Below are 23,208 nucleotides of genomic sequence, written 5' to 3' on the forward strand. Positions count from 1 at the left end.
ATTTTTTAAATGCAACACTCGTATTTGCATTCTTTAAATAGGGATTTTCATAGGCACATTTTTTATTGGAAGAATATTGCCTTTTCATAAAAATATGTATTTAACCCACTAAAATAAGCATATATTGTGAGCAGGATAAAATTGCAACAAAGAGTTCAGAGTAGACTTTTGATTATTTGGAAGAACTTTCAAAATTAAATTTCATATTTTTTCAAGTAGCAGGAGAAATATATATATATATATATATATTAAATAGATTTAGTCTGAAACCTCAAAAAGTGAAAATTTAACACAGACACTTCTCAAAAAGATAAAATTAAAAATCATTAACTATCAAAGTAAATTTAACTATAGTAAATTTATAAATAAGTTTCAAAGAATCACACAAATAATACTAGAATAGAAAAGCTTTGATTTTTATAATTTCTCATATCAATAAAATAAATGTACAAATTATTCATAACAAAATTTAATGGCAGCAAAAAAAAAATGACATTTTTATTTTAATTTAAATTTTAGTTAATATTTTTGAAAATCAGAACAAAGAGAGCGCAAATTATTAAACTTAAATTTCAGATTTAAATATAAACAATACTGAATTGCAAGAAATGGTTATGGAAAAACCATACAATTCATATCATAAATAAAATCAATTCAGAAAAGCTTTTCTTCAACAAAAGGTATGGCTCATAATTGTTTAATGGAAACATATGAATGCAATTTATCAATTTTAATTTAACAAAAGATATATTCGATAACATATATACTATATAAAATGGCAAAATAAATTCATAAAATTTTAATATCCAATAAATATGATTTTAGCAATGTAAACAATTACATTATTAGAACCAAAAGAGAAATTCCGATTTTTTAGTTATAAAATAGCTAAAATAAAATTCAATAAAATTACAGTCTACATATAAATACAATTTTTGAATTACCAATAAACAAGACTGAAAAATTTTAAAATTAAAAATAATTGAAAAATTAACAAAACATCACTGTCATCTCAATATTCAAATTTTACAGAAAACATGAAATAAAAGTTTTACATAAGTTTCAAATAAAAGTGAGAAAATATATTTGTAACTATGTTAAAATTTTTCAAATATACATCTACAATCAAAAAGATCAATAATTGCCTCATTTATTATATTTCTGAATATTTCTATCTTGCATCACGTAAATTAATGCAATCAAAGAATTGCAATCACAATTAAATACAATTATTTTTGATTTTAAGAGATAAATAATAATAAATAAATAAATAATAAAATGCACAAAAAAGTTTACAGTCTTGTTTATTTATTTCTCATAATATCTATTAATATCACTATGTGAGAATTAGAAAATCACTGGGTTATTTTTTCAAAACAAATGACTAGCAAACTAATAAAATCCATTTCAAATATAGAAGTAATTATTTACTAATTTTTTAACTATCAAACAGAAAAAAAAAATTAACACCCATAAAAGGAAAAAAAGTATAAATGTCAAAATGTATCCTTATTTTCTTTTTTAACCCTGCTACATATAACTCAATATCATTTGTACTTTTACTTTTAAAAAATGCAATTAAAAAATATGCAATAATCAAGAGTCTACTGCTGATTCAGCAAATACACAATTTAACGATTTACTATTTGTTGAGGAAAATTGTTTATCATCTTGAAGGGCATGAGCTTATTCCTGATTGCTCCCCGGTCGAGGCACATGTTGTACCACTGTGGGATGATTGAAGGCTCGACATAGATCCCCTAAAATTAAAATAACATTTTTGTTAACAAATCAAATAGATCTATAGTAATAAAAAAGAATTGTTTCTGTACACGCAGCATCTACACAAATCTATCACATTTATTGCCATAAAATTTGGCACATATAATATTCCCTCATGGCGACTCAATGCAATTCAAAACAGATTAGTGATGAAAATTTGTATTTCATGCTTCATAATGCTTCTGGTGGTTTTTTTTTTTTTTTTTTTTTTTTTTTTAATAATGCTTAAAAAAAATTAAGGTAAACTAGCAAATAAAATAAAGATTTGCCATTTTAATGAAAATTCTGTTGAATGTCTATTAATATTTAATAAATTATAAAAAAAAATTTAATCAGTTTTTCTCAAAATTTTTAGAATTACATTTCATTCATCCAAATTATCATTACTTAATGTTTCTATCAAAGCATAATATTTTAATTTGTTATTGTTTAAAATTAATTTTAAGTAACAACTAGTACTTTTCTATTTAATTTATAACAAGAAAGGTTTAGTCTTTTTTTCACAGATTTTTAATTAATTGTTAACTAGAAAAGTATAAATATTCACATCATGTATCTGTAGGTTGAGGGTTTATCTGCACACTCCACTGAGGTTTTACTAAAGCAAAATGATAATTAAACCAAAAAGAAAATGAACATGTAAATACTATATTATTATTTTTTTTGTTTTTGTTTTAATATTATTTCCATTTTTGATCCCAATTTATCTTAAAACAGTATAGTTTTTGATAACAAAAATATTCATTATAACATTGATATAACCCTAACTCATGCACCTGATACCTATTATCCTCAAGATGACACAGGCAGCATGATATAGGAAGTGTTAGTTTTTAAAATTGTTCTGATTCTGGAAAACAGTCTTCTTGTAAAGTTAGTTTCCTGGTCAGAAAGAAGGTTTCATTGATGTTTTAATATATGCTAAATATACGACAGATCAGTAATGGTCAGTCCCTATATGACAAAAATAAAAGGTATCCAAATATTTGAATAGTTGCAATTTTTAAAATATCTTTATTAGAAGCAAAAATATGATATCCTTCTCAAAACCGTTTTGCCTTTTTATAAATTATAAAAATATGAGAGAGAGAGCAGATGCAAGTAAATTCTCGCTTTAAAGTGTTGATCCTACTGAATTCTTGAACAACAGCAATGTGTATGAAGTGCTGTGTTGTGTATTTTTCATCTGTGGGTGTCTGTCTATACTCATTTACCAGATTTTTTCCATAATAAAACTGTGGTTACATTTTTATTATAGATAAGATCAGTTTCATTATATTATATACATATATAAAATTTAAAAAAAAACATTGAATGATGATTATAAATTTAAACAAAATTTCAAACAAAGGTTTTTAGTAAACTAAAAACCATTTATATAAAAACATTATACAAATATTTTTGAATTTTATCTGAAAATAACTTTTCGTATGAAGTTCTAAAAAATTTAAAATGTCAGAAATAAGTATATATAAACATTTAATCTGAAATCGATGTGACACAGGCTAAGTATATAAATTTTTATTAAAGAGTTCTACAAAGGAATAGTTACATTATTGTTGAAAAATTTGTAAAAGTATGCAATGATTTTCAATAGGAAAGAAGATAAAATTACTGAGTTCCAATTTTAGAAAAGGTAATTTACTTTTTTTTTTTTTTTAATTATGCCAAACTTACCTATAATCCTGAGATTTTAGCACCTCATGGTAATACATAACTTTGGATTTATGGGAAGAAAGAGGAAAATCAAACGAATGGTGATGCACAGTGTCTACATGCTTCCATTGCAAAATATATGTTCCTTCTATTCGAGTAACATGAGAACCCTAAAAAAAACATTAGAAATTGAGAATTAGATAAAATTGACATAAGAAACATTCAGAGGATATCCTTCAAAGAAAATATTATTAAAAGATAAGTATATAATATAATGCAGCATTTCCCAATCAATGGGTCACGGAACAGTTTTTCATATTCACATTAGATGCTGGTTTTTCAAAAAAAATAGAGAAAGATAATAATAATTTAAAAAATGATTCAGAAATGTTTTGGGGAAAGCTTGCAAAAAAAAATTGAAATTAGTATGCATAATGAAATGTCAAAATGAAAATAATGAAAAGTCAATAATAGAAATATCATGTGATGAGATTCTAAAATTATTTTTTAGAATATCATTGGTCTGGTTCCAGATATATATTCTTCCACTTGGCAACAAACCAGATATCGACTTACTCATTGGCAACATTTTTTTTTTATTTGCATCTCAATTGTGCATTTTTAGGGTCATATACTGTAAACAACTAAATAATAAAATTTTTCATTTAAAATAATTTATTTTTAATCTTATTCTAGTAATACATACATATTATACATACATATTATACATACATATTATATATATATATATATAGAGAGAGAGAGAGAGAGAGAGTCATATTTAGAGAGTTTTTACTCATATATTTAGTTAGTGATGTCAGAATATTTTTTTTATATATAGAACAGGTTAACACAATCAAAATGGTTGAGAACTGCTGACATAATGCATTCTATATGAATGTTTTAGCTTTATACAAACTCAAGTCACAATATTATAACCACCATGCAGGTTGACACAAAGAAAATTGTGGCCAATCATAGGTAAGTCTGTTTATTGAAGGGCATATAAAAGTGGTTTCAGAATGCATGTTAAGACAACAGTAGTTGTTGTAATAGGTAAGTTATGGGATTTACAGACATTATAAAGGGTATGATCACTGAGTATGGAACAAATAGCAGCAGCATTTCTGAAACTCCAGCTTTAATAAAGTATTCATGTAGTGCTAGTGCGAATGTTTTTAATAACTGAAATGTGTAATTAGAGTGTGCAAACTCTGGGGTACCATGAGCCAATAATAACAGGGATGAGCATTGGTTGCAAGGACTGGTTAAGAGTGATTGATGCAATACTGTCAATACATTGACAGCCCAAATGTATCAACAGAGAGCTATCCGGCTTTGGCCTTTGCAGAAGATATCTGATTTCAGCATCCATGTTAGCAAATATGCACTTGCATTACAGCACAAACATAAGACCTTGGAACAGTGGCAAAAAATGACATCTCTTAATCAACACTTCAAACAGAAAGACCCTCTTCCTAGGAATCTGATAATCTTACATGATGCTCTGCTATTCTCATGGTGATAGAGGCCTATCGCCACCTTCCAAGTGAGTGCATATTGAGTCCATGCCCTATTGCTTAGCTGCTGTTTTGATTACAAGAAGAAGCTATTCCGGCTATTAGGTAGATGGTTATAATAATGTGATTTGATTGTGTATTTTCATTAACATACTTTCTAAGACAGTTATAACATAAGAAGAAAAAAAAAAAAAAAAAAAGGTGATGAAACCAACCTGAACACTTTCACCATCTTTACAGGTAAGCATTGGTTCCACAACAAAATAATCTTTACCCATAACCCAATCTTTCGGGATAACACTATGAACTGGTGTTTCTAAAGTGAGCATACCCAATGGTAGTGACGGATGACCACAACCTTGCAGTTCTTCTTCATTTTGCTCTTTCTCAGGGGGCGGAAGAGGTTGCTTGGTTCGATAAACACAGAAAGAAATGTCATCTTTCATGACATCGAAATCCCAACAGATAACACTTCCTTTATCTGTTATGGAAAGCACCACCTACAGAGAAAAATGATACCAAATTTACATATAAGAAGTTAAGACTTGTATCTTTTGTTGTTTTAAATTGTTTCATTGACATATTTAAGTATCTATACAAATATAAGATACTTAAAACATGGGAACTCTTTCATTCTCAATAAAACAACTAAAATATTTGAAGGATTTCCGAAAAATAATTAATAAATGAGTAGTATTAAAAAATGGAATTCATTTTTTTTATATTAATGAGAAAAACTTTTGAGGATGTAACTTATACTGTGAAATATAAAATAGAAGTTAGGAATTCAAAGGTTACTTTTTTTTTTTAATGTTGAATTTGAAACATTTATGCTAAATGATGATCTATTGATTAAAATATTGATGAACAAAACAGACTTATTTTATAAGCTGGGTGAATCTTAAATTTCTGTATGCATAACTGAGATTTTCATCCATTTAGGATGAAATTTTTTCTCTTTACCTCTCAACTCAACCATTCTGCACATTTTTACAGATTCTGTAAAATTTCATATTTTGGCAGATTAAATTAATTTTTCAATAAACTTTAATCCAATCTGTTTTTAATTGGCATAAACTTTTATCGATCTTAAACAATCTTTGGTGCGTGGTTAAACGCGCATTGCCAAAATTACTTTAAATTAAAGTATTAAAACATTTTTACTTAATAAAAACTGCCAGCCATTTAAATAACAAAAATAAATTTTAATTACAAATTAAATTAACAAATATAGAATATGATGCATTGGCCGTAATTCCATTGACCAGCACGAGGCAGAAACTCGGAGCAAGCCGGCGAAGGCAGGAAGTGAGTCACTTGTATTCGTTGGAGAGCAAAGTTCATCTCCGTAGGTATGATTGATGCTTATCGCCAGTTGGCGAAACAAACAGTCATTTATCGCCTGTTTGGCCACTGCAAATCTTTTCAACTTTCAATAAATCTTAAATGAGAAAACTGCCAAAAGTTTAAGCCAATATTTAGTTAACAAAAGTTACATTCTTTCTCTAAAGATAAATGATTGGTAACTGATTTTGTTTCTTTTATTGCAATTACATGAAATTTTGAATAATTGTCAAATTATTTACATAGCATAATTACAGTGCACAAAATTAAGATTAATTCAAAAATTATAGAAACATACTTCATGGAATTGTCCTTTAACTAAACTAATAACATGATACATGGAGTCATCAAATAAATGATGTCCTTCTGCCTTTTCTTTTTCATAATCTTCTACTGACATGTAGAAAGACTTGGGCACTAGACCACCTTCACAAAGTTTGGTCTAGAAAAAAAAATTACAGTATTAAATTACTGTAATATTATAAAGTTTTTAAATATTACAAAAAATTGCTAATAATAAATGAATATAGAGAATTATAATTATCAGATCAGAAAGATTACATTACATACCTCACTATCACCACCAAGGAAGTCTGGGAGATATTCTTTTTCAATAAAATCTACCAAACTACCAGGACCTTGGTAATTATTTCCAGCATAAAATATAAACTTTGAACGAGTATTATCATTAATAAATGTGCTAACAAGTGTCCATAAAATAGGAAAAACACGAGGTGCACGGACAATTAAAACACGGCCCATGGTTTCTGGATAGTTTGCTTCAACGATTTCAATGATGTGTAAAAGTGCCTTGACACCAGGTCGCCACAAATGGCGCATGTTAAGGCCTTCTAAATCAAGTAAACAAGTCCATGAACTAAAAAAGAAAAGAAAAAAATGACATAAGTAAAAAAATAATAATAATAATAATTCAAATATATTTTGGGTTGGGAAAAAAAATCTTCATAAAAAATTATCATGTAATTATACTAATGATATTCAAAAATTTATTTACTATAATAACAAAAAACAGTTGAAGCTAAATCATAAATATTAAATGAAAATTATATTAAAAATATTAAATTACTTATGGTTTAAGTAAACCATTCACATAAGAATGATTTGCTTATTAATAATACAAGATGTTCAATTTGCATTATATATTAAACTAAAAAAAAAGTAAATATCAAATTAGCATTTTTTTTTTTTTTTTTTTTTTACAGAATTTTATTCCTTTACATAATGTTGAGAATATTTTTATATTCACAGTGTAGTTAAAATTTAAGTTCCAAAAAAATATCATGGTCAATCTAAGTTTTGTGCATATATATTGCAAGACATCAATATTATATATTGCTTATTCATTCATGTTGCAGAATGCATTCAACTGGTTTTTAAAAAGCAATTCAATAAAGGAAAATAGCTAATATTTTCAATAAAAAAAAGGAGCAACTTAATAATATAAAGTTGTTTTTTTTTTATCCTTAAGAAAATCAAACAAAGGAAAGGTTTTAAAATATGTTGCATATTCCAATTAAAATGATATATATATAATTCTTTGTGATTCTTACAATATTTTTATATTTTAAGCTTCAATAAATACACATAAATTTAAATTGATATCACAAGTTGTAGAAGTTTATAAAGCATCCAAGTAAACTTTAAATACAGAGGCAGCAAGTAATATCTATTACTACTGAGAATTATCTTCTTTATTTTATTCTCTTAATATACACTCATCAACTAGCATATTACCTGACTGGTTTTCCAGTAACCCTAGTAGCTTCTTCAACCCTCTTTAAACCTTCCTCACACACATGCAGGGTCTTTAAAAAAAAAAAAAAAAAAAAAAAATGCAATTAGCAAATTTTTTTGATACAATTTAGCATATCACTGAAATATCATAAATACAAATATATTCTATTTCGCTAATTTACAAATCGAATGATGCATGCCACTTGTATAATCCTTATTTAAAAGGTTAGCTTTTAAAATTATAAACATGACTGGATGAAGAGTAGCATTTATCCATCATAAAAATGAATTAGCAGGAAGTAAGGTAATAAAAAAAATATATCAATCTGATTCAGGCTTTTTTTAAATTATGATAAACATATAAAAAATGATATATTACTTTCATTTAGGTGGTACATTTATTATGCAGCATAATTAAATGAATGTAAAATGATATTTCTTTGATAGAATTTTGTTTATATATTACAAATGTTCAGAATATGGACTATTACACCATTAGATTTCTAACGTTTCAATATTTCTGAAATTTACAATTTAAAAACACAAGTGCAGAGTAGGAGTCAAGATGAGTAGCATCAAAAATTTGATGTTGTTCGTACAGAAGACAAGAGAAAGTCCCAAAGCCTAAGCCAATACAAGTACACGAGCAAACAGTTATGACCTGTATTAAGGCCGAAAAATGCCATAGCTGTAATTCTAGGAGAATCTGATATCAACAGCGAATCCTCAAGCAGTAAAGCCCATTGCTTATTGGCAGAGTCACACAGTGCTCTTTAATTAATCCTATATATATATATATATATATACTCCATTTTCATCACCTATAGTGGCGGTTATTCTATATGTTGGCAATATACTAGTAATGGTCTTGGAATTAATACTGAAATGAGTGACAGGCATTCCAAGAATTTAGCAAGGCAAAGTAAGGTGTACTTCAGTTTCAAAAATTAACAGAAATAACAATTTATAATTACAGTGCACAATAAAAGAAGCCCATTTATCACATTAATTCTCATCAATAGAAATCTTAATGTTTATCAAATATATTAAAATAATTTATTACATTAAAGGCACATTATAATATAAAAATTTCATTTTTCATTAGGTTAATAATATAAAATTGTTCTATTATTTGATTATAAATATTGCATTTCAATTGATTTTAAAATAGAAAATGCTTTTATGATAATACATGCACTATTATTTTTTGTATCAAATTATTGATTTAAGAAGTTCAATTTGATCTATCAATACAATTTTGAACATAATTATGCAATATTAAGTGATCTCCATAAAAATGAAAATCATTTCATTGAAAGTACGAGAATTAAAGTTAAAGAAAAATTCAAGAATAAATGTGTTTTAATCAATATAGTTATTAAAAAAACAAGATATTCTTTATAAAAGATAGCAAGTAATCAAATAGATGCATATAAGATTCCTTCGTTTTAAATAATTTATATTTTTCTCAAAAAAAAATAATTAATTTGAATTTCCAAAATGACAGAATCTTAACAGAGAACAATTTTGATATACTAACCAATTTCATCAATCCTTCTTCACCTATTGATTTGATAAATCCTTTAACATCCATTTGCCCAAGACGCAAAATATATACTGGTCTACCATCTGCGAAAAAGCAAATATAACAAGATTCAATAATATATATTTGAAGAATTAAAATAATGACAAAATATTATGTTGAGAGAAATCCACATAATTTTCAATTTCAAAAGAATACTTGAATCTAAGATTCTTTAATTAAATTTGTAAAAACTTATATTATTGATCATAGTATAAATCTAGAATGAAATCAAAACACCATACATATTTATTTTTTATTAAAATTGAAACATAACAGATTAAAATAAAATTAATTATAAAATAAACTAAAAACTAATAAAAATAGATAAGTTCTATTTCCCGAACTAAAGAAGTGTGCAAGACAGAATAAAAATTAACAAGATTTTTTTTATAAATCCAACTGTTTAAAAGTAAAATCAATGGCTTGAGATTATTTTCTGTAGCTAAAATGCTTTCTTTCATTTAAGTTACTAATGCACAGAAGTACAAATGTCTTATTTACAACGGAAATCAAAATAAAGCATAATCAAAAGAACAAAATTTTACAGATATGAAAACAAATGCCAAAAGTTTTGATAATTTGCTAATCTAAAAATTAATAAAAATTGAAAACTGAAAGTTGAGGCTGAAAAATAGCACAAAATTAAACCCTAAAATAAGTGAAATATATTCAGCACAACTTTAAAACGTTATTTAGCAGATGATGAAATAAAAAAAAAAGTCAAATTTACAGCATGTAATTTTATAAACAAATTAATTTCTATTCATTTATATTGATTAACATCAACTACTCTTTATTAACTTTTAAATTTATAAAAATTTAAACAAAATTAATTACCTTTATCAAAATGATGCCAACCACCAGGGAAATATTGTTTAATCACATGGGGAGGATCATAAGTTGATAATATTCTATCAACTTGGTACTTTTTCCTCCACACTAGAGAAGCACATAACATTTCTCGAGCTTTTTCCAAGTTATAATCTTGAGCTTGCAAGAAGCGCATCAATGTTTGATCACTAGGAACCTGTATTAAGTAAAAATTTCAAAATGTTTTCTCTTTGCACATTTCATATATGAGGAAGTAAAAATAAAAGCAGTATGCAACCAAATAAAACAGAATTCTACTATAATGCATTGCAATTTATAGTGCATGTATTCAAACAATCCTATGGAATTTAAAAAAAAATTAATCTTTTAAAAATCATATAATGAGAGTTTATACTTAAATTTATAGTATAATTCTATAAAGCAATCCATATTTAATAACTTTTACATATTCATTGATCTTTGTATACAGTGGTTAGTTCAAATCAAGTATCATATTGGAGAATTTCTAATTTTCAATTACATCAAATAAATTCAAATAATAAAATTCTTCAACAATTTTAAGCATTTCAAGTGTCTATCATAATTTTAAATTTTTTAAAAATCTAAATGAAAATAAATGCCCTAAATAGAAAGTCTCATCCAACTGGAAGATTAAATGAATTTAAACATCAAGAAGCTACTGACAGCTTAGTCTTCCTATTTATTAAATAAAATGTTATTTTAATCTGAAAGAGATCTTAATTTTAAAAGAATTTTGAATAAATAGATGATTAAGAGAGTCTATAAATGAGAAATTCAGATTTAAATCAATTGTTTAAGTACTGCAAATAATATATTAATATTATATAATAATATATTATTTGTTCTTGCAATAATACTTTGAGGCCCAATGTTTTTTTTCAACCACACCATTATCAAAAGCATGCACACAGGAAAAGAATCTTTGAAAAGAAGTATTTGAAAATGTCTATGGCATCAATAAAAAATGTGTATATGAACTCCAAACAGGAAACACAGATAACGAAAATTCTAGGAGAATGATAGTCAATAAGAAAAACAGATATTTAATCATAACTACATTGCTGCTGCTTTCATACATCACAAAAATTAAATAATTGGCTTGCGATATGAATACACTTCATTAAAATCTATAACAAAAGAAGGAGAAAACAGAAATATATGCACAAATATTATATTATATATAATGAACTTACTTTTCCTTGGTGAGCATCTGCCATCCACTTTTTCAACTGCACAAGACAGGATTCTTGAAACGGCGTCAACTCGCCCAAACATCGTTTTATGTATTCAGACTCAATTTTAAAATTAGCCTCTAAAAATAAAACATAGGCCCATTTAGTTGATGCATGAAAGATACATAATTTGTAATGAAAATGAAATAAAAGAAATGTAATGAAATAAAATATGGTCCATTAATAATTTTTAAAATATAGTTAAAAAGAAAAAAAAAACACTCTTTAATTTAGATTCAGAACATAAAAAGCTACAAAATATTTTGATTACTACAATATAATATAATAATAATTTTAGCAATTCATATTAAAATTTGTGTCTAATTATAATAACAGAAAATGTTAGATACCTTTTTAAGTAAATTATTCAAAAAAATCTTATTTTTTATTTTTAATAAAACATGCATTTTATTAATTTTTTTAAGTTGGAAATTCTGTAAAGGTTTATTACAAATGTATTTCCCTACAATAAGGAGTAATCTTGTACCAACAGTAAGATAATAACTTCAAAATACATTCATGCTTAAAATAATGTCATAAAATAAATAAATCAATAAATAAATCACCCAGACAAATAAATCAAGTATATTTCTTTTCAAACAAATAATGAAATTATTTCTTCAATTTCTCAGATATCAGAAATATATTTTTGAGATTAATTTTTGTAATTAATTTTACAGTTGTACTGAAAATATTTGATGCTTGCAAATAAGTGACAGTCTACATTATATCACAGATGATTGAAGATACTATTTACGCTAAATATTTTAAAATGTTGATGCTATAAACATGTAATTTTCATAAAATGATTGGATTCTCACAAAATTATTCAAATAAGAAGCTTGAAGTTATTAATAAACATTATATAATTTAAAAATTTTACTATATTATATATATATTAAGCAAAAACAACATTTGATATACATGTTTAATTCCAGAAAAATTTGGTATACAATTAACCTGTTTGTATTCTTTAAATAACAACAGCAAGTTTTATTTTAAAATAATCTAATTCAACACTAACCAAAAACTTCTAAAATTCCAAACCATTTATGAAAGATTTGTCAATACTTTCATAGATGATTTGGAATTCAATTTCAAAATACATCAAAAATTAGAAGGAGCAAATATTCAGTTAATTATACCAAAAGTTTCTAAAAGTTTTAGGATAATACAGAGAAATATCTATAAATTTAAACAAATCTTCATAATATATAATATCCATAATATATAGAAAACTAAATTGAATTTCAATATATAAATATTTCCTAAAATTATCATAATCAGGAGTATTTGTCTAGTTGTTAAGATGCACCAGGTGAATTTCAGCATGTTAGTTTGAATTGTCATGACAATAATGAAAAAATGTATGCAAATAGGTCCAGTGATTCTTGAAATTACTTATTTCAGATATGCATAAAAGAGAATAAGTTTTGCAGTTTTAAAAGATAAAGGTTAAAATTATATTCAACTTAATAAAGAATTAACATAAAAAATTAAACTTTTATTGGCATATTAAAAAGAAGAGAAAAAAAAATTGTTTTGTATTCTCTTATTCTTTGATACAAATATTTCTGAATCTTTAAAAAAACAGTTACCTCATATTCATTATCAAATAACTCCTCAGATATGGAGTGAACATTTAATTAAATTCACTGATAATTAAGTTCTGAAAATATTAAAATATCATATGTAATAAGCTACATTATAAAATATTGAATGATATTAATGCATTGTCACTAAGAATACATAAACGTATAAAATTTCAAAATTAGTATGTTAACTTTGATTCAAAAATGCATCTTTACAAACAAGACATGTTAAATAAAAGTGTATAATAATAACCAGCAGTCTGATGAGCTTCAGGTGAAAGATGAGAAGTACCCTCTGAATGGCCTGGGGTCAAGCTATTGTTTCTGGAAGAACTGACTCCACAAGCACTTTCTTCAGTCACTTCAACAGCTGGAACACCTTCTTTATCTTTAAAGGGTGGAATATATGTCACTCCTTCTTGCTCTAATTCGTTGATATAATACTCAATTATTTCCTTGCCCTGAAAATAAATCATACACATAATTTAAAATGCATAAAGTAAATTACGTAAACAAATAATATTCATCTTTCCATAAATATATTCAAAATTCTTTAAAAAACTGGCATAAAGAAATATATAAATGAAGATGTCTACTTGAAATTTCAATGAACAATTTGGGTTTTCACAAATTTAAGGCAATTACTACAATTATATAAAAGCAATAACTTTGGAGTTATTGAAAATAAATCAAATAAACTATAGCAGAATATTGAAAACAAACATTTATTATAACAAGGAGAAAATTTTGTCTTATTGTCTATCATTTCTTATTTTATATGGTCAGTTGATATGTAAATATACATTTCTAGAAAAGTTTAGTCAGAGTCTGTTGATTGTTTCTATTGTTGTTGTTAACTCTTTCTATTAAATATGACAATATGAAAATTAAATTATATTCTTTGAATTCTTTCCCCCTTAGAGTTTTAACAAACAACATAAACTTGAAATTTTTCAATGGAACCCAATACATCTTTAAAAGAAGGGAAAATAACCTCAACATCAGTATTTAAATTAAAACTAGACATTATATTTATTGATTCAACAATTGTGAATAATTTTGAAATCATGATTTTGGTATTATAGTTCATTAACATCTCAAAATAAAAGGAGATAATTTCGTATAACATAAGTTCTCCATTGTATAAGTATTTTATCATTAATATAATTATGAATTAATCTGGATCAGGATGAAACAATCTATAAAAGTAAACAACATATAAATGAAAAATATTCAAATAGTATTTTAATACATTATTTATGTTTCAAGAAATTTAATTATAAGCATAAAAGTAAAATATGGTATGATATATCTTCTCTAATAAACAGAATATGAAAAAATATCAAAACTAAAAAATACATTTTAAAATAACTGTAAGAACGCTACTAACAAAACTAAATGTATCATAAATATTTCAGAATTATTAGTGTATAAATATATAATGAACTGATATAAACTGTGGGGTAAATGTGACAGGAACTCCAATGTGTTCATGCAACATACAGGATGTTTAATACTGCAATTATAATAAAGCATACATCAAGAATTGGATTTCATTATTTTAATTTCCCAAATGGTATTTTTTAAATTTCAAGTTTTAAAAAGTAAATCATTAATTCATTAATCGCATCTTGAAATTCATTTAATAATTTGTGAATGCAAATAATATATTTTGGAAATTGAACAAATATGTAAATGTAGGAAATAAAATGCACAGATTTTAGAAGAAGCATACTGCTTAATAAGTACAATGCTTTTTTTTAATAAGCCAAATAGTGTAAAAAGATGGGAAGTTGTGGTTTTCACAATTGCTCATGCATTCACTATCCTAGTTTTAAACTAGGGAAGAAAAAAAATAATAAGTGCACAAAATATCTTTATGATGTATTATCATTTTCCATTCTGATTTTTACATAAATTAGACCTTTCATGGTAAATGCTGCAATACGTGTTACTACTCCAAAAATATTCAGCTTCAGAAATATTTGAAATTTTTACTAAACATTTACATTTTGAAACTAAAAAACAATTGCCAAATGCAAAGACAATATATTACTTTTTTGATGTTTAAAGAATATTGCTTCATCGCTAGTTTCTCAACAGCATTTTCGAAACCAAAGAAAGACTTTACATCTAAACTGGCTGTTTGTTCAAAGCAAGTCCAGTCAGAATTTTCAGGATGTACCTAAAACAGAGAAAGCAAACGTAATTAGCATAATTATATAGTAATATAAATAATTTACACTTATTTATATTATAACTAGCCGCCTTTGGCGACCAGCCGGTTCGCCAATCTTAATGTTCGTTAAAATTTTAATAATTAAATATTTTATTCAATTCCAACTTTAATAGATTCTTCAGCAAAATATTTTAAAACTTCAAATTTTGATAGTCATATAATTCACTCATAATATTATAAAGGCCTTCAGTCATAACGTGATATGTATCTCTCTAATTTTCTGTTACCCCTCATAGAATTTATGCTTTAAATTAAAGTGTAAAGGATTAATCTGCAATTAATATAATAATATTTTTTACTGAAACAAAGCATTTTTTTTAATAATATGATTACTGATAATAGAGTCACTGAGCGTTTAAACTTTATGGGCACTAAAGAATATCTTTCTTAATTTATATAATATCTCAAGAATTTGTCAACAAAATTTTCTCAGATTCATCATGAACCGATCGATTCATTAACAATGTTTCATTTTAAATGCATCAAACACTAAGAAAATAAAATGAATCGTTTAAAATAATCGGTCGAAAACAGGTTTAAAAAAAACTACTTAAAAAACGATGTACTTAAAACTATAAGCATATATCAAAAAATATATAACTAACATAAATACAATTTAATTACAAAAGCATGCAATTAGCCTAAAAATAATTTAAATCATTGAAAACAGGTTAAAAAAAACTACTTAAAAAACGATGTACCCAAAACTATAAGCATATACAAAAAATATATAACTAACATAAATACAATTTACTTACAAAAGCATACAACTGACCTAAAAGTAATTTAAATCGTCCGTTGAGAATGGTTGCCATGCCAACAATCAGAACACAATGCGCATGCGTGAATTTTCTTCGCCTTTTACGGTAACGCAAATGCGTGAATTTTTCTACTCCAGTTGGGGTAATGCTATGCAGATTATACATTTTTAATTTCCTTTATTCTGTGTTATTTTAATTCAAAAGTACTTCAGAATGAATCTGAAACATGGATTAATTAACAATGTTTAATTTTAAATGCATCAAACATTAAGAAAATAAACAGAATCGTTTGAAATAATCCGCCGAAAAATCTTAACCCTAGCCTCATTACTGTTGGGAGAAAAAAAGAACGAAAGCCTAAATCATTTGGCGTTGGGGAAAATGGAAGATTATTTTGGCGGAAAAGTTGGCGGTGGGGAAAATGGAAGATTTTTTTGGCGGGAAAGTTAGTTTTTAATTAATAATTAAAATTCTAATTAAAATTTCAAAAAAAGGGACCCCAGGTGCACATTCCCGACCTCTAAGGTATACATGTACCAAATTTGGTAGCTGTATGTCAAATGACCTGGCCTGTAGAGCGCCAACACACACACACACACACACACACACACACATTGAGCTTTATTATAAGTATAGATAAATGGAAAGAAAATTAATTTGTTTCAAATTCTTGAAAGAAAATGCAAACTTACAGAATACAGACAATTTTCATTAATCACAATTCTGTTGGCAAAACTTTCATTGTATGCTTCAATTTTCAGAGTTCTAGCCCGTCGATCAAGGGTATTTTTCTGAATAAAATATACAACATCCACACCAATAATCTATAAAGAATATATAAAAAAAAAACCATCTAAATAGTTGAAAAATGCAATATTTTTTTAATTAAAAAAACGGAAACAATGGACAGTTTGATATTGATTAAAACAATAATGAATTCAAGAACAATAATCCATTTTCAAAGATTACACAAAATAATTTTTATTTTAACAATACTGATAGTGACAATTTTCATACTAATGTAATAAAAAATTAAAAAGTTATTTCATGAATCATAATATTTTCCAATCCTCTTTTATTATTGTTTCATGGAGAAATTATATTTAAATCTTAGTTATATTTAAATCTAAATAAAAGAATATTTAAAATTTCAAAATTTATTCTGGAAGGGTTTTTTTCTTTGTTTGTTTATTTAAACTCATAACTGATATGGCTGATTTGCAACCAAACATAAAATTAAAAATGAATTGTTTTAATTATAGATGTAGATTTTTTCCATATTATTTTGTAAACAAACCTTATAAATAAAAGCTAATCTAAAGGAAGTATTTATTTACATGGAATAAAATATTTGCTTTAAAAAATGTTTTGAAAAATGGAAAAAATGTGTAAAAACATATTTATAGCCTTATTTATTATTTTTTTTACTTCAAAATACTTAAAATACAAATAATTTTCTGAGTTGTCGAATTATTTACCATTAAAAATATGTAAATAAATACTGACTTAAAAATTAAATTGAATAACAAATATTTTAATAATACATTTTAAGGGAAGAAACAAAAATAAAGGTATCTTATTGACCAATTCAGAAAAAGAAATTCAATATATACTTTTCTGCATAAAATCAAGGATAATAAAAATCATATAATTGTACAATCAAGATAATAATAAATTCCAATAAAAGTCTACGAAAAACTTATGTTCATGTAATGAACAATTTGGTAACGAACAGTGTTTTAATAACTGTTCGTTATTAAAACACTGATAATGTTAATAAATGAAATGTTAAATGATCAACCACAAAACATTGCAGAAAACTTGGCAAGATGTCAGTTTTAAAAATTAGAAATAGTAAAATGAAGACAATATTTTTTTACCTTTTTTAACAGATAAGGAGCTTCAACATTTAATCTGCAACGCCGTTCAATGATATGTACAGCCCCATCTTCACTATTATATTCATATGTAGTATCACTACCAAGGAAGACTGGTATCATTTTACACGTTGGAAAACGCTTTTCATATGCCTAAGAGAAAATGAAATTATTTTAGCATTTTATAAAGTAAAATATATGTAAACATATTTTTTTGTCGATTCAATTCCTACATCTGTAAACATGTTAATATAATTTAAGTCTGATATAAAAAGAATTCTTTTTATATCTGATATTTGAAAACCTTTGCCTATACAATTTATTTTTTAAAGAAGTGCATGTTTGATTCTTTCCGTTTTGTTTTCATTGACTAGTTTATGAAAGTTGCATATTATATATTTCTACTTTGAATGGATTTTGAAATTTGCTGAGATAAATACCAACAATCTAATCAACAGCACATTTAATAGGATTTTAAAACTAAAATTTTCTTCAAGCAGAATTTTAAATAATATACAATATAAAATATAGTTACTTAAATGCAAAGTGAAATATTATTTTAACATTTTTTAATATTTGCTCATAATTCATAATATCAATTCTGCTTTGTAAATAAAGAATATATATATATATATATATATATATATATATATATATATATATATATATATATATATATATATATATATATATATATATATAGGATAAATTTTATTCATAAATTTTTAAACCAAAGCAATTTATATACAAATATTTTTATATTGCTAAAATATGAATATAAAATATTGCAAACAATCATTCAATGTCATAAGACCATGTTTTCACTTCTCCTTTCCTTAACTCTTTCACCATAAATCTGCACATGAAAGTTCTATATTAATGGGTCATTCTGGGGCTGATTTATGTTTCAAACAAGGGATGCAATATGTAAAGCAAGTTATTAATAAGATGTCCTCATGTTACACATCCTGCATTTTAAAAAGAAACTGGCCTATTAGCATAAATTAACTGTACTGTAAACATAAATTACATTACTGTAAGGCTATGTTAGAAGATGTAATTCTAATCCTGAATGGTTAAAAAAATATATAATTCTTATCTTGAAATAAAAAGTAATTCTAACCCTTACTCACTAGGTTTCAAGAATTAAAATCCAATTATTCTCATTTCATTATAAATACTACAGTAACAGAGATAACAGTAAATTCCTGCTAATTTCATTAAAAATATTATAGTTTACATTTGAATATATATGTAAGCAAATAACGCAAATTTAATTTTATTAGTATGCATTTCTATTATATTCATACTAATAAAAATTAATTTGATTAACACAAAGTCCATTTATGGCACAAAGATAAACATGCAAGAACTAAATATTTAAGAATTTTTTTAAAAAATTAAGTTAATATTTATGATAAAAGCATCAGTAATTTTAACTTAGTAATGAATATTACTGTGATGTATTTTTGAAATATATCATTTTAAACAAGCATTATTTTAATTACATAAGAAAATCAAATCAAAATCTTAATTCTATACTGTAATCAATATCACTTTTATTGCTTAAAATTATATAATTTAAAAACAACCATTTGACAACCAATCCATCTTTCTTTGTGATATTTGTTTGTTTGTAGCTGCTGTTTTCTTTATAACAAAAATAATAATTCATGTTTATAAGCAATCAAATATTAACTGCAAGTTCTTCAAATTGATTAATGAGAATGCTACAAATATATATATTATATATATAGCATTTAAATTTATATATGTAATGCAAATTAATTCTATTTACACATAAATAAAAGGAGACAGCAACTGGGAAATTTAACTATGAAGCACTAGCTTTCCATACATAGAAGACTCAAATTTATATAAATAGCATATACAACAAAAACAAAATTAATAAATTTATCTTCATAAATAATTGGTACAACTGATTCAAAACAATGATTACACATATCCCTTTTTCAGCTTATAACAAATATTTTACAGCTACAGATTGTACATATTTATTTCTTTAAAAAAATTATAAAATAATCCAGTATATCATTAATGTTTATGATATGGAAAATTCACAATCATACGACTTTTTTTTCTTTCTTCCTTTAATTCAGAATGCATTCTAAATGCATTGAGAATAAAAAACAGATAGTACTTAGAAATATGTCATTTCAAAGTCTGTCAATAGATAAATGAAATCTTCTTTTTATAAAACTGTAAACTAATGCTATTGCCACATCTCAAATATTGTTTTAATTTGTCATCTTCATATAATAGCCTTAAAAAAAAAGTGAAAATCTTTCCTATTTCAAAAAGTATTACAGAGTTACAGAACTACAATTATGAGAAATCAAAAACCTTGTATATTTAAAGTAGATAATACTTAACTAGAGGGCAAAAAATTTAATTAGTTTTTAATTGAATATTTCTGTATCCTTTCTGTTTACCAAGAAATATTCTATTGAAATATATATATATATATATAGGACTAAACAGTAAAAATATTTAAACAAATTTAAAGAAAAAATTTTTAACCTTAAAATGATGAAAAATTGTCATTCATGATTTGAAAAAGATATTTTTAAAGTTATCATTGCCTAATAATTATTCACAAAAAAAAAAAAAAAAAAAAGGCTACAAACAGCAAGATTTGACTTAAATTTTAAGTTAACATTTCATTTTGCTTGGACTTTAAATTAAAATTTAGGCAAAAATTTGTAGAAAAAGACTCTGCAGCTAATTTTATCATTATTAGTATTATTTTGAAATCATTATGAAAATAAACATTTCATTCGGCAATTTTATCTTTAAACTTACAGTACTAATTTATCAGCTTTTAACAGTAGTTGTAAATTCAAATGATAAATTTAAAAATGGGATAAGACTTAATTCTTTCACCAAAAAACTGAAATATATGATTTACTGCTATTGAATTATTAAATACACATTTTTGGAAGAGGAACATTTCATTAAAAAGTGATAATTAAAGAATTAATAAGAAAATCATTTAAAAAAAATTAAATACATGAAGAAAAGGTTGAACTGATTACTGATTCTAGGCTACATTAATAAAAATGCATAAAAATATTTCTCTCTTTTCAACTTGAAAAGTACGAAAGAAACATGTAATGTAATCAATCCTAAGAGGAATGAGGATTTTTAATTCGATCATTTTTAACTGCAATGTTGTGGATAAAAAAAAACATTTCCTCCTAATAATCCTCAAAAAAAAAAAAAATTTTTTTTGATCATTGTTTTGAAAATATAAAATTTCTTGAAATTTAATACACAATCATCCATACTTATTGCAGGATTTTCATTTTTTTCCTGAATAATAATTAATTTTAATACTACTTTTCAAGTTGATCTTATGAATAGAATTTCTAAAATTTGCCAATATTTATTTTACTTTTATTGGCATGATTTTTTAATTTATTACAATTATCACTTTTTTTACCATTTTGCCATAAAATTTAGTTTACATTATCTGATATTCAAATATGATACTAAATACACATGCTTTAAAATTATATAATTTCATTCCTTAAATTTGAATTTTTTAAAAACAAATTATGATTTAGAAGACTTTAAATCATATATATATATATATATATATATATATATATATATAAACTTTAGTTTTGAGACTACATAGGAATGTACAAAAAGATTTGGGATCGTAAAAAATTTTGCACAGCCAACTTCTTTTAAATCCCCTAACTATATGTAAATGAAAATTACTTTTAAAAAAAATCTTTATTCAGGAGAAAACTTCTTTAATGTTCATTTTTAAATTATACTATTTGATTTGTTATTGTTTAATTTGATATCAAAGATTTTCCAATTCTAAGATCACAATATGTTTTTCTTATTTGTAATAAGGTCACAAATGTAAAAGTTTGAAAAGTACTTTTGACTATAAGAATTATTGATTATTAAAATTAAGCTGATTAATATTCATATTTTTATTTTACAAAGAAAAAATTAATGACTCAACAAAAAAATGTAATTTGAAACACTCCAACATACTCTTTTTTTTCATTTTATTTTTAAAAAAACAATATGATACACTTTCAGAAAATAACATCTACATTATGATAATTGACTTTAGATGTACTTTTATTTTTAATTCATGCATACTCAAATTAATTTTAAGAAAATCAAAATTGGAAAATGTGAAAAATAACTTACAGCCATAACAAGCTCAAATGGATACTTGTAGATCCTGACAGGAGATTGATACTTTTGCACCATGGTTTCAACTTCAGTCAACAGAAATATTCAAAAGACAGCAAGTAAAGGTATGAAATTATTGATTATCAACTCTTAACCATCAGATCCATCTTGTACTTAAGTCCAGAAATTTTTTAGCCATGCAACTAATACATGAACATTAGAAATGTGCATGATTTATAAATATTTCTTTGAAATAGAATCTAAATCTGCAACAAAAAAAATCAATAAATAAATTAAAACATGAATATTTACAATATTTTTAAATATGTAAACAACCCACTTAAATAATAAAAATCTAAACTGTAATAACTGAATACATAAAACTTATCCGATATAGTACAATCAGATAAAACACTTGAAATAGATTAAGAGGTCACATTCATAATAATTAGAAAATAAATGTCCTTAAAATTAAATAGAAATTCTATATCTAATTAAAACAAAAAAGCAAGGCGAATGGAAAACAAATGCACATCCGAAATTTTATGTAACATACGGAGAATCCTAAGCTTGCGCTACATTCTTACGTGTCAAAACTACTGAATAGTTTTTGATAAAATTGCGAGTAGAAGTTCAAGGAAGCACAAAAGAAAAATATTTACTGATTTATTTTTTTACTAACTTTTCCGTGTTTTCATCTGCCAATCTGTCATTAAAATTAAAACAAATCCTCCATACTCAGTTCTCTTCTTACACTTATATGCATTCCTTATGCCACTACCCATCACTAAATAATGTTAAAGTTTTAAAATTTAAAAATATATTTTCTGA

General features: G+C 24.8%; 1 protein-coding gene across 3 annotated transcripts; it reads right to left on the reverse strand.

Annotated features, from left to right (window-relative positions):
* Positions 1 to 1,174: 1,174 nt before the first annotated feature.
* LOC129975632 (SEC14-like protein 1) lies at positions 1,175 to 23,126 on the reverse strand. 3 transcript variants are annotated; one of them, XM_056088716.1, is made up of 15 exons: positions 23,060 to 23,126; positions 22,393 to 22,643; positions 18,199 to 18,348; positions 17,011 to 17,142; positions 15,375 to 15,503; positions 13,572 to 13,779; positions 11,688 to 11,806; positions 10,480 to 10,669; positions 9,598 to 9,686; positions 8,058 to 8,128; positions 6,873 to 7,179; positions 6,601 to 6,744; positions 5,174 to 5,458; positions 3,460 to 3,608; positions 1,175 to 1,760 (listed from the first exon to the last, which is right to left on the reverse strand). In XM_056088716.1, the coding sequence occupies exons 2-15, from the start codon at positions 22,453 to 22,455 to the stop codon at positions 1,667 to 1,669; spliced, it is 2,130 nt and encodes a 709-aa protein (XP_055944691.1). In that variant the 5' UTR covers positions 22,456 to 22,643; positions 23,060 to 23,126; the 3' UTR covers positions 1,175 to 1,666. The 3 variants fall into 3 exon arrangements, with proteins under 3 accessions (XP_055944691.1, XP_055944693.1, XP_055944692.1); XM_056088718.1 differs by lacking the exon at positions 23,060 to 23,126 and adding an exon at positions 23,040 to 23,056; XM_056088717.1 differs by lacking the exon at positions 23,060 to 23,126 and adding an exon at positions 22,934 to 22,979.
* Between the last annotated feature and the right edge of the window lie 82 nt (positions 23,127 to 23,208).

This window comes from Argiope bruennichi, chromosome 7, assembly GCF_947563725.1.
Source record: "Argiope bruennichi chromosome 7, qqArgBrue1.1, whole genome shotgun sequence".
In the NCBI taxonomy this organism is placed as follows: domain Eukaryota; kingdom Metazoa; phylum Arthropoda; class Arachnida; order Araneae; family Araneidae; genus Argiope; species Argiope bruennichi.

What these genes read in the sequence shown, in the direction of transcription:
- LOC129975632 (XM_056088716.1), bottom strand. Translation starts at nt 22,455, where the DNA reads ATGGTGCAAAAGTATCAATCTCCTGTCAGGATCTACAAGTATCCATTT. An exon ending in TTGGCATCATTTTGATAAAG is followed by an intron (nt 9,687 to 10,479) that starts GTAATTAATTTT and finishes GCTTTTTCGCAG; the next exon opens with ATGGTAGACCAGTATATATT. An exon ending in AAGATGGTGAAAGTGTTCAG is followed by an intron (nt 3,609 to 5,173) that starts GTTGGTTTCATC and finishes TGTTTTTTTTAG; the next exon opens with GGTTCTCATGTTACTCGAAT.